This window comes from Botrytis byssoidea (genome assembly GCF_014898295.1).
Source record: "Botrytis byssoidea strain MUCL 94 chromosome Unknown BBYS_013, whole genome shotgun sequence".
Taxonomy (NCBI): Eukaryota; Fungi; Ascomycota; class Leotiomycetes; order Helotiales; family Sclerotiniaceae; genus Botrytis; species Botrytis byssoidea.
The window spans coordinates 509,104-521,963 of record NW_024065854.1 but is presented as its reverse complement, the minus strand read 5'-3'; the positions used below and the strand labels follow the sequence as shown (position 1 = coordinate 521,963).

General features: G+C 43.0%; 5 protein-coding genes across 5 annotated transcripts; 2 read left to right on the top strand and 3 right to left on the bottom strand.

Annotated features, from left to right (window-relative positions):
- Positions 1-637: 637 nt before the first annotated feature.
- EAE97_006947 (uncharacterized protein) lies at positions 638-2,223 on the bottom strand (the record flags this gene model as incomplete). Its single annotated transcript, XM_038877460.1, has 5 exons — positions 638-1,530; positions 1,592-1,785; positions 1,858-1,912; positions 1,963-2,032; positions 2,080-2,223. 5 exons carry the CDS (start codon positions 2,221-2,223, stop codon positions 638-640), a joined length of 1,356 nt encoding a protein of 451 aa, XP_038731650.1.
- Positions 2,224-3,590: 1,367 nt separating this feature from the next.
- EAE97_006946 (uncharacterized protein) lies at positions 3,591-4,492 on the top strand (the record flags this gene model as incomplete). The annotated part of the gene is made up of 2 exons (XM_038877459.1): positions 3,591-4,149; positions 4,209-4,492. The coding sequence occupies 2 exons, from the start codon at positions 3,591-3,593 to the stop codon at positions 4,490-4,492; spliced, it is 843 nt and encodes a 280-aa protein (XP_038731649.1).
- Positions 4,493-5,424: 932 nt separating this feature from the next.
- EAE97_006945 (uncharacterized protein) lies at positions 5,425-6,282 on the top strand (the record flags this gene model as incomplete). Its single annotated transcript, XM_038877458.1, has 1 exon — positions 5,425-6,282. The coding sequence occupies one exon, from the start codon at positions 5,425-5,427 to the stop codon at positions 6,280-6,282; it is 858 nt and encodes a 285-aa protein (XP_038731648.1).
- Positions 6,283-7,530: 1,248 nt separating this feature from the next.
- EAE97_006944 (uncharacterized protein) lies at positions 7,531-9,235 on the bottom strand (the record flags this gene model as incomplete). Its single annotated transcript, XM_038877457.1, has 2 exons — positions 7,531-8,810; positions 8,896-9,235. The coding sequence occupies 2 exons, from the start codon at positions 9,233-9,235 to the stop codon at positions 7,531-7,533; spliced, it is 1,620 nt and encodes a 539-aa protein (XP_038731647.1).
- Positions 9,236-9,683: 448 nt separating this feature from the next.
- Positions 9,684-12,393, bottom strand: EAE97_006943 (uncharacterized protein; the record flags this gene model as incomplete). The annotated part of the gene is made up of 3 exons (XM_038877456.1): positions 10,253-12,393; positions 9,883-10,200; positions 9,684-9,783 (listed from the first exon to the last, which is right to left on the bottom strand). The coding sequence occupies exons 2-3, from the start codon at positions 10,128-10,130 to the stop codon at positions 9,684-9,686; spliced, it is 348 nt and encodes a 115-aa protein (XP_038731646.1). The 5' UTR covers positions 10,131-10,200; positions 10,253-12,393.
- Between the last annotated feature and the right edge of the window lie 467 nt (positions 12,394-12,860).

The window sequence follows — 12,860 nt, the reverse complement described above, 5'->3', positions numbered from 1 at the left end:
ACTTTGAAATAGGTAAGAGAAATAGTCCTGTCACCTGAGTCGGCAAGAGAAATTTTCGAACACATGCTTCTGATAAAAAATACTGGCAAACCTTGCAACATACAACTATCAAATCCACACTCGTCGCATTTGATTTAAGGAAAAGCGCTGAATCCTTCGTTTCTTCCAACTTACTCACACGTGATTTGAATCCTTTGACATGTCCCTGATATGTCTTGAGCATATTTTCAATACGCGCACCCCGCAAATGACAATTGTAGTCGTACGAAACATCTGTTCAAGCGTGTCATCGTACCTTAGAGATTTAGAGCTTGCTTGAGGTGACAGGTTGCAATGATAGTGATACTAGCAATGCAAACACTTAATTGCATACTTTGCAGCGAAGATATAAATCTATTGTTTGAAATACATGAGAATCCGCTCTTTTGATATTGATAACAAGACCCTTGCCAAATAATAACCCGTGAAAATCGTATACATACAAGAAAAATCTAAGTATGGCACTCTGCCTAAATGCTTTTACACGCTTTCCTTGAAAGAAAAGAAACACCTAAGTCCCCCAAACTAACACCGAATGAAACAATCCTAAACATCACCAATATCGAAACAAAGCTGCAACATCTTCGTCCAAGGTAACTTACAGCCATGGTTTACACCACCAAATCCATATCCCTAACACCCCCGCCGTCAGCGGTCCCGCAACCGCCCAATACAGCCAAAACCACTCACTCAAAATTCCACCCATACGTTCCGCCTGCCAATCAAACATCGATCCACTAAACAATACCGCAATATATACACCAGGCAGAAAAGCCATCAATAAAAATGCAATCGTCTTAATTGCATTTGCGTCTCCTTTCCGGACCTCCATCATCGAAGTAGTAATTTTCGATTCCCGTTGCATAAGCAGGTTCTGTACGCTACCTATCTGAATCTTCACGATTCGTCTCTGTCCAGTGACCCGAGAAGATAGTTCGACATTCCAGCCGAGAAGGAATTCACATTTTTCTCGGAGGGCTATGTTGGCTTGTTCCATCCATATCATGCGTCGATTCATTGGGAGAAGAGTTGTGAAATAGGGGCCACGAAGAAGTGCTTGCAGGAGATGAATATTGGATCTTACTTTTACTTCGTAGAGGGCTAGACGGGTAGATTCTCCATTTAGCGAGCGAGAAATGAAGGGGAAGTTTGGGAGGGGCGATTTATCAGGTGTGCTGTAAGAAGGGGATGAGGTCGAATGGTAATCGTGGTCGTGGATACCAATTGCAGATTCGAGGTTTCGAAGGCGGGATGTGGTTCGATCTAATTGCGTTCGGTGAGTGTCGAGCATTAGCTCGGCGAGGATTAGAGGGAGGAAGAGCGGATGGGTTAGGTATGTAGAATGTAACAGGATGTAGTGGATAAATGATTCGTGGGTCGGATCTTTAGAGTTTTCTAGCAGAAGAGCCGTTGTTACTTTAGTATTCTGATTATAAGAAAGACCAAGGGTGATGGATTCAAGCCGCCAACGATGGAAGTGAATTGCTAATGCTGGTGATGGATAAGTTTATGTTATCAAGTAATGAGTTCAGGGATGTCAATTTAGACGTACCCATGCCCAAATGGTTCCCATGAGTATCAAATAGAGTATTATGAGAGAATCGTGGAGGTTCAATCTGATCCGGTGCTAACATCTGTGCAAATGCTGCTGGCAGTTGAAGGCGGCTCATGATCACTTGAAGTGTAGCATCACTGAATGTCATCCCGACAGCTTTCTTATCGGAATTCATAGCTCTATTTGTAAACCTATTGCTCTTTGATTAGCTCGGGCGTCAAAACCATGAAGTCACGAGCTATGTGATTTAGGAGATCACAAACAGCAGTCTTAGAGCACCCGTTTTCGATGCCTCATTATTCGTATGAGCAAAAGCATCTATAGAAACGTCAGAATATTTGTTGATCGTACCAATAGATCCACATTACCTTTTTGTTCGAGCCAGCTGGGAATTTGATCTTCTGGTATCTTTCCTCGGATTACCTCCGTGGGACCATTCTACGAAATCTGTTAATAAATTTTCAGAAGCAGGAGATTTCACATACATTTTTCGGCCATATCTCCACAAAAGTAGTCCTCCTCAAACCTCTCGCGGATGGACTTGGAACTGACGAATTCGGCTTACTTTCTCCATATTCTTCTATCGCGGGGAATGCGCTAACGCGTCTGTGCTGCTTTCGCGGCGGCATCTCTTAGCTCTTTCCTTTTATATTGAACATTTTCTGAATCGAAGAGTTCATTCCAAAATTTTATCGCGGATAACAACTCAGGTGGCTCATCGTCTCGTTTAGAGGAGTGGCCCCCATGAGAACTTAGCCGCGTGTAACCACATCGTAACGATTTCATACGCAACTCGATTTAGCAGCAATCCCCCTGAATTCCTTGTCGCGTAAGCTAAAGATAAGCCACTGCATGATAAAATGACATGCAGAATCAGCCTGGTGGGATTCATATGTGAGATGTGATTCGTGGACTGCCGCAGCAGATGTTTCAACGATGAAATTAATTGTGCAAATCTCTAACTTCGCCCTCGGTGCGCTCTATGCCGTTGGGTGCAGAAATAATGCAAGGCTGACAAATATAGCTTTGAAATTGATGAATATTGGGGCTTATGTTTGTCGCATTGTATACAGGCTAGTTCATACTGAACATACTTAAAGTTTTGAACTCGGTGTATAGCCTTCTAAAGGTAACAACATGACATTAGCAGATGTTGTTACATGAAATCAAAGGGAAATCTAATGTGGCTCGCATCTAATTCTCGCTTGGGAGCATTCCTCCTTCTGGAAGTGTCTATTCGAATCGTAGGTTTCAAAATACGTGTTATAATGATAACGAGCTTGTTCCATCTTTTCCTGGCACGTCGATGAAGACGCGATATGGAATATGGACATGAATCCAATCGAATCATTGGAAATAAAGAGAACAATAGCGACCTGATTGGCTGCATAGGTCATGCTTCTTGTGTCATCTTGAAATTGATCATTCTTAGCATTTGAGATGCGTCCTAAAACCAATCGCACCAAAACAGCAATCATGGATAAACGGAGATGACTTTCAAGTAGTCCTATTTCACGAGACGTAATTGAAAGATTGCGCAAATCATGATCTAAGTGACTCTACTTTGCTGTGGCAGTAAAAAACTCGAAGAAATCGAGAGAAGGTTGCGGGTCTATAAGGAAGTTTTCGATCTTTCCATCACTTTTCGATCAGCATGACTTCAGTCAGTAGCTTCCTCATATCAGGCGGCTTTCATCTCAAATCCGGAGAGGAACAAAACGCATGTGCATGCAGGCAAACAGAAAGAAAAAGGCTGCAAAACTGTTTGACGGAAAGCTACATGACAAGGCTGCACATGACGTTAAATTTGATTCGCCATCAAAGCTTATCACAAAATGATATAAATTCATCCTAATACTACCAGACACATCCCCTTTTAGATCAACTGCAAGCCATCGTTTCCAAGCCCTCTCACGATTCGTTGTCAACATCAGTATCTTTGCGCAACATACAACTGTTCTTGCACTTGAGTAGTTTCTCGCCAGACTTTCCCATTATGTCGGACAGAAGTCCTAGAGAGATCTCTTACTTTTGGAAGGATGCCCTTCAGAGGACTATTTTCTGCGGCATAAATCCAGTCGGTTACCCAGCTTTCAAAAATGGCCACTTCAAAAAAGCAATCTTGGAGGAAAGCGATCCACTCAAGTCTCTAGAAGGACTTAGAGACTCGAAGAACCTTAGTGATGAAGAGAAAACAGTCGTTCAAAGCTTTATCGAGTTATCCAAACCTTTATTCGATAATCTTACGTACAATATCCACAATCCTCTTAAACTAGAGTACGAAGACCTCTGGAACGAGGTCAAAAAACTTGGTGAAATTTTCGGACATGACGATTTTGATTTCACGAAACAAGAGCTAGAAATTGATTACGAATTTGACGAGAATGGAGTTTTGAAAAGGATGGTAACTGATGGAGCATCGGTAGAAGAGTTGAGACCCAGACTGTGGGATCCAAAATTTCACAATTTCTTCATGGCGGCAAGAGATAAGCAGTCGCGGCCAAATTCTTATGAATTTACTTCGAGTGACGCAGAATATGTTGATGAACCTCCTGGTAAGTCTAGTCCCCGCCAATGAACGTCAATAAAGAATATTACCTGATGAATATTGTAGATGAGAATAGCTCTGGAAGCACAGAGAATGAAACCAATGAAAGACTCTTGAATGATTCAAACTTGGCGGCCGAGTGGGATGAGATAGTATTTGGAAGCGGGGAGAGAGAAATCGATAGAAGGATTTTAGAAGATTTAAACGAGTTGGTAGAGCAGGATGAGATGAGCGTTCGAGATGGGGCAAGGGCTGAGAACACTGACGATGGTGATGAGATGGCTGCAGATTTGTCGGAAAGTTTTGCTCCTCTTACACTGATTGGCACGGATGAGGAGACTCAGGAGTAAACTCTAACACTCATTGTGTGTGCGGTGGTGGTTGTTCAGTCTCGCCGTGGCAAGACATAATCAATTAAGTTGATGAAGATTTGGCCTGGCAGTGACGAGCTCTGTGATTGCTACGCTCAAGGCTCAAGAATCTTTAGTTGTTTCGATTAAAATGGTAATTTCTGGAGCTGGTGTATGTGAAATCGCAATGTCGTTCTGCGTCTTTCTATGCCTGCATTTAGCTTTGCCCTGAAGAGGTGTACAGTTGTACTGCTTCGAGAGGATTGAAGTATGTTATTTGATCATTAAGTTGGTGAATTTACTTAGATGCCATCGTCCCTAACATGCCGCAGATTCTTCTTTGCTTTGTCTCAAGGCTACTTCCGAATATTAGAAAAAGGGATGTAGATAAGCTTGCCTGCTGGCCAAGTCCAATCAGCCACCTGCTGGATTTTATAAACCGCCCAGAATGCCGATATAAAGACAATTCTTTGAATTGCTCAAAGCTCGCTTGAAGTCTCAAGAAAGTGATTTTCCATTAATAATCACCATTTAAATCATCGGCTAATATTTCCTTCCTAGCAAACCCAAATTCGAGACTAACGCTTGTCAGCGTCGATCAGTAATGAAATCAAAGATGCCAGATTTGCACTACTGGGTGGAATCTACTAGATACTAGCTTCAACCACCCCGCCCTTAAATATGATTGATGACACCTTGAACTTCTTTTCTGTCTTCTTTTAAAATCAGTCTCTACCAAGACTACATTCCCTAGATACTTTGCCATCAAATTTATCAGAAACATCTACCAGCTTCTCATACCGCCATTAGCTATCACAATTACTATTCATTATCATCAGGTATCCTCAATACCTATCTAGATTTTGTAATTGACTTCAAATTCATATCTTACCTTCTTCTATTCCATTGAAAATATCAAAACTCGTCATAAAATGGCCAAGAATCCTTCCAATATTCAACTCCAGCCCGAGCGGAAAGAAGTCATTCAAAATTTCTCAGAACTTCCCTTTGAAATACGGCGTGCTATCTGGAAATTTGCTGCTGAAGAAGCACTAAAAGTCTTCTATGTCAACAACGCTCAAGATACAAGCATCTTTTTGAGCGATAATAGTGTAGGTGGAATCGTAAGGAAGGAAAATACACACAACTGGCCCAATACATTCGAGCTCCCACACCTTCGACGTCTAACTACCCTCAAAAAGAAGGATCTCGTGCTTTCCCTCCTCCATGTCGACAGAGAGGCCAGGGAAGCGGCATGGAAAGCGTATATCGTTGTGACAAACGATCTAGGGTTTCTAGGACACTTCTTCAAAGTACTCTACACGAGAAGGTATCGTTTGAGTAAATCGGTTTCGCGAGACCGGATGGATAATCCATACACAATATTCGCGGACCCAGCGAAGGCGATGAAAAATCTAAAATCTCGCATGTTGATAAATCCTGGAATGGGGTACGACTGGACAAACAGCGGAGCCGTGCAGCTTTTGACTGATGTTCACGAGACTCTCCAATCCCGTTTGATGGAACCTCCCGGATCTTCATTTTGGGCTCTACAACTCGTGCTGGGGGCCGAGGAGTCGGAGGCCATGGATAAGGAACGAGGAAATTTCACTTCTGATATGTTGCTTCCACAGCCTAGTCCCGAGCCTAAGTTATGGGAGCTTAGAAACGATGCTTTTGAACCTACTTTCGTCCAGGATACGACGGCATATTTGGACAATTTCGACATGAAGTACATTATAAGGCAATCTCTTGGATTGGTCACAACTCTCCTCCACATTTCCGATTAGAAATAATATATAAAGTTTCTCGGGTTCGCATTATGAGATGTCATAGATTGAGGAAACCATTTGAAAGAGAGGAAATGAAAAGTACAAGATAGGGGGAAGTTTGAAAGGGATAGAAACCGTATAGTCAAGAGAAAGGGAAACAGAAGGAAAAACAAAACAGATAGTATGGAGGTGGGGGGGGGGGGAGAAAATGCCCACGAATCAAATTTTCAAAGCTCTCGAACCTTCAGAACAGAATAGTCCTCCATGCCAAAACCCCATTCAAATGTGACCGCAGAAAAACAAACCCACCAACAAATTCATTCTCGTTTTCAATTCCACCAACTCTCTTTCTTCAAACTTTACTTATCTTAAGTAGCTATGTATAACAATTGACTGATTCACATCTACTTACAGAAGAGCCCCCCAACTTCAAAAGGCAGCAATCAAAACTATCCAGCCGCTGAAAACACTCCTCCCAAACAACATACCCATAAGAAAATATCACCACAAAACTTAGCGACCCAACGACTCATCTTATATATCTTAGATATCGCCTCCAATTCATCCGCACTCCTGCTTCCATTCCCTCATCCCACAGCACCCTGGATCAACTACAGAATTTGAGGCCGCTTACTTCAATAGACGATACACCTCCTTGTGGGTCTCCTATCTATCTTGCACCCCACCACAATCAAGAACCTTTACTTATTTCAATCAACTACCGCTACCGTCCAAATTGCGCGAAACGATATCTCATCCCTACTTTCACGTACCAATGCTGAACGGAGTGTAAATGGATGGTAATAAGAGTAACTGGAATGGTGAAAGCGAATTGTATCAACACAGAGCACTGGAAGTAAGGGATCTTAAGATTCACATAGGTAGTGAAGTGATTCGTGCTCGAACATTTATGTGTGTTATTTGGAGAAGGTCCTCTATTTTGCGTTAGGGTTAAATTATGGAATAATTTTCACGAGTAAGAGTTCGGGGCGAAGATGAGGAAGCTTAAGATACTGACTAGGAGCTCCTTAAGTAGATATTGGAAGATGGTAGTGATTAATAGTCCCCAGATAACCTCATAATAACCATGCTAGTCCAACAACCTGATCCAACAGTGATCGAACCTGATCAATCCGCTTATTCAACGTGCCATTCATAATTTCATACCAAATGTCTCCCATTAAAACGCCACATTATGCCATACCATGCCATTCCCTTAAAGCCCATTTGATAGGCTATATGCAGTAGCTCTTCTGTACCAAAATTCTAAGTTCCCGTCCCACCCTCAGTCGTACCTTTGGTTTTGTCTCCGCGTTTCCAGAACTTTTGTAACCCCTTCTTAATTGAATTCGGCGTCTGTGGACTTTTTTCTACCACAGGACTAACTGGCTTTGCTTCGGGTCCATTTAGCCCTAACATGTTCAACATGCTCAGTCTCCTTTGCTTTTTCTTCGCCGCGAAACCAGGTTCGGGGACAGATGAGGAAGGAGGCCATTCACCATCCCGCTTCCATCCTTGTACACAGCTCTGTATGACATCGGATAGGTTGATAGGACAACTAGGTGTAAGTGATTGCAAAATAACTTTGTCGTATATGGTACTGTAAGCTTGAGGAGTGATGCTCGCTCTCATTGCATTATCCGGTGGTAGTAGTGATTTAGCAATGGGCACTTCAGTATCCCATCCTTCTGAATCCGAGGGATCATCCACAGGTTTGCGGGCATTTCCATTTGAATGGACTGGTAAATTTTCGATGGCGTGAAGCTCCCGCCCGGATGGAGGGGGGACACGTCGGGCGCAAGTCCATGCATCACGTCTTTCTACATAACAGTGTACTCCTGTGTTCCATTCCATTTCCGCGGCAAGCTTCTTCTTGTGTCGGCGTCTTCGTGCAGCTCGTCTTTGTTTGACCAATTGACCTACACCATCCGGGTTGTCAAAACGAAAAGGACTTTCTCTATCCGGAGAATTAATGTTGATGGGCCCTTTGGGCGAACTAGGATCTTCACTTTCGCTTTCGGTGGGATCACTTTCCCACTCGTCTCTTTCTCGCCACTCTTCCTTGTACGCAGGGCTATCCGTGCTGGTGACTTGGAGCTCATCTAAAGAAGGCTCCTTAAGCAATGCATCTATTATATTCATAGGTTCATTTTCTTCAGCTGGCCAGGTCCAAGTCCAGTCCTGCTTCACATTCTTCTCCAAATATTGTCGAACTGCTTCTTTTTGAGTCGCCCTATCCTTACTTGTCAGCTCAGCCTCATAGACTGTCAAGGCATTCGGATGTGCCTTGACACGAGCCATTCTCCGACGAGCTGCTTTAATTTTGACGACATTCATATCTCCATTCGGGGTATTCGCAAGATCCGCAGTAGGATTGGCGCTTGAAGTCTGTGGATCTGTAATAATAGAGTTTATCGATGATTGACAATGCTGTTCAGTGTTAGGAGATATCGTGGTTGTGGCAGCGGTCGCAGATGTAGAGGGCTGGGTTTCGGTCGGGGGGTTTATATTTTCGAGTGGTTGTACGGTAGATATTGGTGGTACGACTATTTGGGAAGCAGGCATGATTAGAATGTACTTTCCACAATGTATTCACATGATGCAAAAGTTAAACATTAGCGGTTGTCCTACCTGAAGTGGTATTTTCCGCAATCACTGCCCCTCCTGTTGTTGCCGTATCGATTATCAACTTTGACTCGTTATCAACGGCAGATTCTTCGACTAGGCCAAGGCATGATTGCGAATGAACGTCTGGAGCATTAAGCTCCTGTGGATCTGGTGCAGATACGGATACGTTATCCAACGTTTGAGTTGAAGATGATTCCAAATTCATCTTAGCTGCAGTGGCTTCTTGTTCTTTAGTATCCGTAGTCGCATCTAGATCAGAAAGATTATGGTGAGGGTTGGATCTAAGTTCGTCCGAGATCATTACTGGATGATTTACCAAGCCGGCAGATAAATCTTGAGACATATCGCATGATTTAGTAAGACATCTGAAGATATGACAGAAATATCTTATATATACTAGGCTCTTAATTGAGTTATTGGTATCGAAGATATAAATTTTGGAGGGCCAAATGAAATCAGAATATTTGATAAGATGGAAGAACTTGCTTTTTATGACTAATCAGTACTAAAAGGTTAATCCTTGGATTGATTTGCTTGGCTTTCGGTAGGTACCGTTTTTTTGAAGATCTGAAGCATGTTGCTTATTCTAACGTTTACTGCATTCAACGTTACATTAATACGCACTATATGTAGGCCATCATCGGTCATAGCCTCGTTCTCCTCGAGAATCTATCTAGTGCTATACTTTACTTTGCTCAAAGGTAGTTGGAGGTATCCAGATGAACGGGATCATACAGAAGCTCCTCGTATTCTTGTTCCACGGTAGCAGAAAATAGCTTAACTCTAGATGCCTACTCATTGACATTTTCACGTGTCGATGCATCTATTCCTTCGGGGATGAAACATAGGACCAGTTTAATGATGATTTCAATATTACCTATGTTGGCGATTCTGAACTTACTCAATGCCTGTGTTTGCTTTACCGGTTAGCATGTAAATGCATAATGTCTATATCACGTGACTTATATTGTCCTATGGTTCTACACTAACCTTGGAAGCCATGTAAAGTACACCGGTGTCAATAGGAGCTGAACGTCAAGTTTCACACTTATCCTTGGTGTATTTTTGGGCCTCAGCGCAATATTCCATACCATTGTCTGATTGATAAGTCTGTACATTGCAGTTACGTATCGCCAGCTCGGTTTCTGTTTTGCTTTGAGTCTCTGTGTGTCAATGAGATCGTCTGGATTTTGATGAAACACTGGTATTGAACCACACTGCAACTGATTTTGTAACATCGGGGCAATGGCATCGTATTTGATAACTTTACAGGTTTATTCTCCGATTTTGAAAGACTGATTTTCGACCCTGCACATTTCAGCATCTATCCTACAAACGCCGAAGACGATGTATAGTTTACCATCAAGAATTCTAGTCACCTGAAATAAAGTTAGTTGACAGTTATGAGCTAAGATTGACTGAGGTCCACAGGCTCGAGTCCTGCTACAGATGTCTTTATGAACCTCAACAGCTGTCTTTCCACAACCATTTTTCTCCACTGTTATGTTGCCCCTGATCTGCTTCTCCCCAAACCTTGTTCACGAATCTCTCAGCAGGAAAGATACGTCATGGATTTCTTGATTTTCCTCTTAATTCTTGGCTGAAGCATCTCTGTCATTTCTGCGAAAGCAACTCCGTCTGTGTTCCCATCACGAAATTCGACTCCAATGACCAAATCATTGACGTTTCGGCGTCACCTGTATTTCCCTTGATCGCTCCACAAGCAAACGATATCCATGGTTTGTTCACTGTATCAATTTTTTTTAGCTGCCATTGTAGGCGTTCCTACTGCTCCAGGCGCTCATTCTCTCATGGTTATTCGCTTGCCGAATGACAATGCCACAGGAATTGTGGGTATCCACCATCACAACCCGATCAATTTCTGCTTCGAAGCGTCTGTTTCAAAGCAAAATTATCAGTATTTAGCACAGCGAATATGCTGAAAGCTTCTGGCGTTCGATTCCATCCTTCAAAGAACTCCGGATCACCTGGCCGAGCCCCCAGAGCCGGCAGCAGCGAAGAGTCTCGTGGACCTAGACACAGTAACAAGATCAGTGACAACACATCGTCTGCCCACAGAACTGGTAGCAACAAAAGCAGAGCAAGAGGCTCTGAACGAAAGCTCTGCAAAAACGACCCAGACCCTCTATCATATGACGACTGGCTTGGCGAAGAAGCCCGTTATCGTGCTAGAAAAAATACACCGGGACATTCGCTTCTTGTAGGCGGAAAATAGAGGCAGAGCAAGAGGGAAATCGAAATGAGAATCGTCCAACGTGGAATTGGTCGCAAGATTGTGCTGGAAGTTGGTGTGATGATGAAGTCAGATGACAAGCTGGCATGTCAAAGGGAGGTATAATTGGTATAAGGGAGAAACTTTTGAGGTAATACAATGCAATTTGACAGATTCCATACCACTAAGAAGCATACTATCGATTCGCACGCGCAGAAGGGGGACACAATGTGTTGCCATTCCTCTCATCAGGTTACGTTATACTGCATCAATGTGTTATATATCGCTCTGAAGAAAAGCCGTCTCTAATGAAATTTCGACGCATATTTTGAAACGAGTGTCCTGATTCGACCGATGTATAGGTTACTAGAGACACGTAATCCACGTATTTGAATCCCGAATTGTGTCCTTTTTCATCAATGGCGAAAGGAGCGGTAGTAGTGTATATGCAGTTCCTTATTCCCATAGTTTGGTACTAGATATTGCGAAGCGTCTTTTCCATTCGATATGGCTATCTAATCTAATGAGACTAGAATATCTCAGATACTTGTGTTCGGCATCTCTCTATCTGCTTATAGACCCAGTGTGAAAGCAAAGATGTGTCCGACTGAGAAGCATGGATCGCTAGCTTCTAAGATATATAGACAGAACGAGAGCCGGATTAATGGAAACGCTCGTTAGCGCTACACCAAAACTCAAGGTCTGGATAATCTGTGGAAATAATACGATATCTGAGTCTGCGAGACGCAAACGTGGAATTTGTTGCACGTCTCATTTGAGTCGCCCGCGGTCAAGCCATGTTCTTGGATGAAGTGAATTAGAAGAGATTATGCAAGTAAGAATTATCTGGAATGAACACTACGCCAGAAACCGATTGCCATTGGACATCAACTTGGAGTGCAGGAAGCATTTCTCCACTCCGGCCTCGGATGCGACCACCTTGAGCGAGAGGCCTCATCAGACTATTGAGAACCGTTGCACCTATTACAACAGATAAGGAGAAGAAACCTCACGATTGTTGCATATCTCAAATGGCCTTGACCTTCGCCTTGCACTGACGAGAAATTTCATGAGCGAATACAGTTGAAAAATGGTAGGGGTATAGGAGCGAATGTAAATAAAGTTCCAAAGCCAGAAGACGGTGAGCGTGGTAGTCCTCAAGGTCGCAAGAAAGATCTCTTAATCGACTTATTATCATTTCCTCTTACTTCCCGAGCACAATCTCGCTCTACCGCTCATTTAACCCCAACTTACTCACTCCAAGTAATATCCATCGAAAGGGAATGTTGCACATCTCAAAAGGCCGCCGACCTCATCATCGAAAATAAATGTAAGACATGACACCTGTAGCTCCACTTGGCAAGGATATCACGCTATAGAGAAAAAAAGGCCGCTTTGGAGGTCGCATGAATATAATCATTGGGTATTATTGACATAATGTGGGTTATGGTCGTGATTGGGGTTGTGATGATGTGGCATTATTGAGAGCGCTCATGGAAACAAGGAGGGCAGCTTAAAAGTATCAGAGCGATTTGAAGTAGCTGGAGTTGGGAAGAACTATGAGTGCAGGTGGTGTTTTTCATGCAGCAAGTGTGGCTTGAGTGTAGTGGCTGACAAGTTCAAAAAAGGGTTCACAAGTGAAGAATAGTGGATACCTGTCACTTTCGGGAAGCTGCAGAAGAGCGTTTAGTCGTACTATGTTCCTCGTAGAACGCCGGAGAGCCACCCTGATTCC